The 3721-nt window shown below is 36.4% G+C and overlaps 1 protein-coding gene across 1 annotated transcript; it reads right to left on the reverse strand.

Annotated features, from left to right (window-relative positions):
- Window positions 1–1855: 1855 nt before the first annotated feature.
- On the reverse strand, window positions 1856–3285 carry pet100 (PET100 cytochrome c oxidase chaperone). Its single transcript, XM_084571431.1, has 4 exons — window positions 2829–3285; window positions 2559–2645; window positions 2406–2438; window positions 1856–2256 (listed from the first exon to the last, which is right to left on the reverse strand). Exons 1-4 carry the CDS (start codon window positions 2853–2855, stop codon window positions 2167–2169), a joined length of 237 nt encoding a protein of 78 aa, XP_084427557.1. The 5' UTR covers window positions 2856–3285; the 3' UTR covers window positions 1856–2166.
- Window positions 3286–3721: the final 436 nt, after the last annotated feature.

Here is a 3721-nt window from a genome sequence, read left to right on the forward strand (position 1 = left end):
TCAGATTGTCAGATTTACTTCACTTGAATGTCTCTATCTAATGTGGGTCCAAGCATTACAGAAAATTGCAACATGACATAAGCTCATTGCCTGCTGAACTGTTGTGAATCATCCCGCGTCTGCAGGAGGGGCTTGGGACATGTCTCTCCCTGCAGTGCAGCGATAGGAAAGGCATGGTATTAATAAAGTAAAGAGGTTCCTTCTCCAGCTTGTCTGCCTGTAAAAAAAATCATTTCATATTTAGGATGCCCACGATTAATAGTTTTTGCCAACAATGTAGAAACAATTAGCAAAATAAAACACTTCACCTTACAGCTAACTAAGATAGTAGACTACCTCCCATCGTGGATCTCTTAAATGCAATGTCAGTGCATCCTGAACCTGTACTTTATGCTGGTTGCTTGTGATAGGATTCCCCATCCACTCCCCTCAGTAAACACACATCACATTGCATTGAATGATGTAGAAACCAGCCTTTTATTTATTTATTTTTACACCCACAGTCTAATGTCATTTAGAGTCCATTCTAAGAGGCCTACATGGTACTGAAGATTCAAGATGCAGGATTGAAAAGATTCAGGATTAACTTAATTGTGGTTTACTGTCAAACATAGACAGGAAAGGTTCAGAACAAAATTATAATCAATCCAACTGTAAACAATACACACACACAAAAATGGCAATTATATAAACAAACCGTAATCATGCATGTATTGTATCATTGTTGTGTTTTTTGGATGGTGTTGGGACCAGAACAGAGGTACAAGGTGCAAAGTTTAGCATACTACCAAAAATAAATTCAGCCAACTGAATTTCAGCAGGTGGTTTGCAGTTTATGTCTGCATTGATACTTGTGTTCACTCTTTAGGTTCCAGGGTCTGTGGTCCTAAAGATTCTGAGAATTCTCTCAGAGAGCTCCTAACTTAGCCTAAAATTCCCAGCAAGGAGTGTTAGTTTAGGAGTGATTCCAGAACATTCTCAGAGAACTCTGAGCAAGGAATGGACAGAAACTCTTATCTTAGTGAGGAGGTGTGGTTGACCCCGTTGTTAGGTATGAGTCATCATTTCAAAAGGTGTGATTGGTTGAACCTAGTGTCTTTGATTCAACCACACCTCCTCACTAAGACAAGAGTTTCTTTTCTTTTCCCAAGATCAACCTTTGGAGTATTTTCACAGACTACCAGTCTTCTCCAGATCCCCACGACAACACCCATAACAGGTGCATCTGAGAGGTGTTTCTTTACTTTGAAACTTTCCCTTGTATTACAGTGACAAACACAACATAATAAGTGCATAATTCTCCCCTGCAGAGCAACATTTTCTGTCTTTTGAGATATTTATTCTTTACCGACTTATCTCAGAACTTTGAGTACATATTTTTTGTTCTGATGATATTACTTTTTGGTGAACCATACCTCTTTCTGAAGTAACATGCAGTATCTATATGATGTAATAACTAACTCTATTCTTTTAAGAATGCACATACTGTAAGCAAATACGTGAGCTGGCGTTTGACAGAAATTCTTAGGATTGTGTTTAAGTGGAAAGGGGCTATAGGTCTGATGACAAGAATGACTTCATATAAAACCAAATTTATAGCATCTGCAGCAATATCAGGAAGGCTTCTGAAGATATACAGTAGGTTACAATAAATGCTGCAAAGAAGCCTACTGGAGCTTGTAAATCAGCTGATATAAAATGTATTTTTCAATAGGACAACCCAAAAACTTAAGTTACTCATATATTTTAACACAGGCTGAATACATTAATTGCTGTCACAAATTTCTCTAATAAATACATTTTCTAGGGGATGAGTCTTTGTGCTTTCCTTTGAGGCATAATGTTCATGAACAAATTCAACATTGTGAATCAGTTTTATACAAAATAAACCACAATTACATTACAACCAACTGAATATGCAGCTCAAATCCTTATTTTATGACAGTGTATTCACAATATGAAATTTGAAAATGAAACAGAAGTAGAAATATTATGCATAAAAGGCATAAGATTAGGAAGATTTGTGAAGTGATGTGTTCTTATTCCAGTCCATCAAGTTTTCTTATGGGGAAAAAAACAACAACAAAAAACAACAGACAATAATCCTGCCACATAATCCTGCATTGGTGGGGATGACAATGCATTCATTTCTTCAAAACATAATCCTCAATTCTCAGATTGTGCAGACATTGTTTTTAATATTCGCTGCTCCTTTCGAGCACGCATTCGCTCTTTGAAGTCCTCCAACTCTTTCCTCTGAAAGTAAACCCAGAACAGATATGATTATCATTACAAAATTGCCCTGTACGGCGGCAGTTCTAAACATATTTCATTAAAACACTTATTTGTGAACAGAGAGGAAAAAAAAAAACGGTACCACACAGATCCCTGTGTGTTACACTTACTTGCAATCCCTCGTCAGGGGGGAAGATTTCCCTCTGAATATGATACACAAGGACATCATAGAACCGAGAAAAACAGACATTTGAAATTAGAAAAAATATGCCACACTAAGCAGAGTAATGTGTACGACTGAAAACGTGTTAAGCATTGCTGACCTTCCTCTTAACTATGTATTCTTCAAAGTACTCCGCTTGATTTGATATCCAAAACATGGTCACAGGAAAGGAGAGATACAACATCATCTGCTCAAAACAAAAATAAATATACCGACCAATCACTTGTCGAAAACATCGTGTTAGCCTAATGATAATGACTAGCTAGATCGAAAATGAAAACTCGGAAGATTTCTACAATTCAAAACCTTGAGAACAGTATATATGTATATCGAATGTCTGCGAATGTTATTTGAAATGTGGGGTACTTACTCTAAATACCTCTATTTTAACACCCATTTCGCACTAACTACGCACTTGCAGCAATAAAATGTTACCTAAACTTCAACCATAGCGAGACCTTCAGACTACTTCCGGGTTCCTACACGGTCCAATAACGTTAAAGTGAGGACGCATGCGTACGTGTTGGTGGAAAAAATATTATTTTTTTTAGATTGTATAAAATTGACAACCACATGGGATTTTGTTCATACACAGATCGCCTCCGGAAAAAAATAAAATAAAGATATGTTTCAAAATTTGAATCTCACGTAGGATCAAACTTTGGTTTAATAAATACATTTTGAACCGCGGTTGTCCACTGAGGGGCTCCAAATCATTGTTTTTTTTTCCAGATGTAATGCCTATGCATTTTAGGCATTGTTTGCTGAAATTGTGAGAAAAGACTATTGCAACGAATGTTAGTTGATCAAACATTAATACAACAACAAAGCATCTCTCTACACCGACTCTTAATTTTAATTTTCTAGCTGCTTTTCAATTATTTCACATTTAATATTAAATACAACAAATAGATAAACCTTGTGTGATAGGGTAGTTGTTTGTTATGAGTCACTTTAGGCTGTATGTTGCACCTCAATAGTTAAAGGCAGAATGGGTCTAAAGGTGAGTATTGTTTTTTTGGGGAACAAATCCAGCCGTTGTCTTTTTGTATTGATAAAATATCAAAATATAAGACAAATTCTGTTTTTATGTGTAGTTTCTGTAGTAACGTCTGATTTTAAAATGAAAGGTTATCACTTATGTGATTTTCTTTAAACAGTCCACTACAATGTCATGCAATTTCTCGTCAGTTGCCGTCCGTGACACGCTTTTTACGTCCTCAAGTGAAGTCTTACGCGTGACGTAATCGACAACGAGAGGTG

The sequence above is a fragment of the Chelon labrosus genome, assembly GCF_963514085.1.
Source record: "Chelon labrosus genome assembly, chromosome: 21".
In the NCBI taxonomy this organism is placed as follows: domain Eukaryota; kingdom Metazoa; phylum Chordata; class Actinopteri; order Mugiliformes; family Mugilidae; genus Chelon; species Chelon labrosus.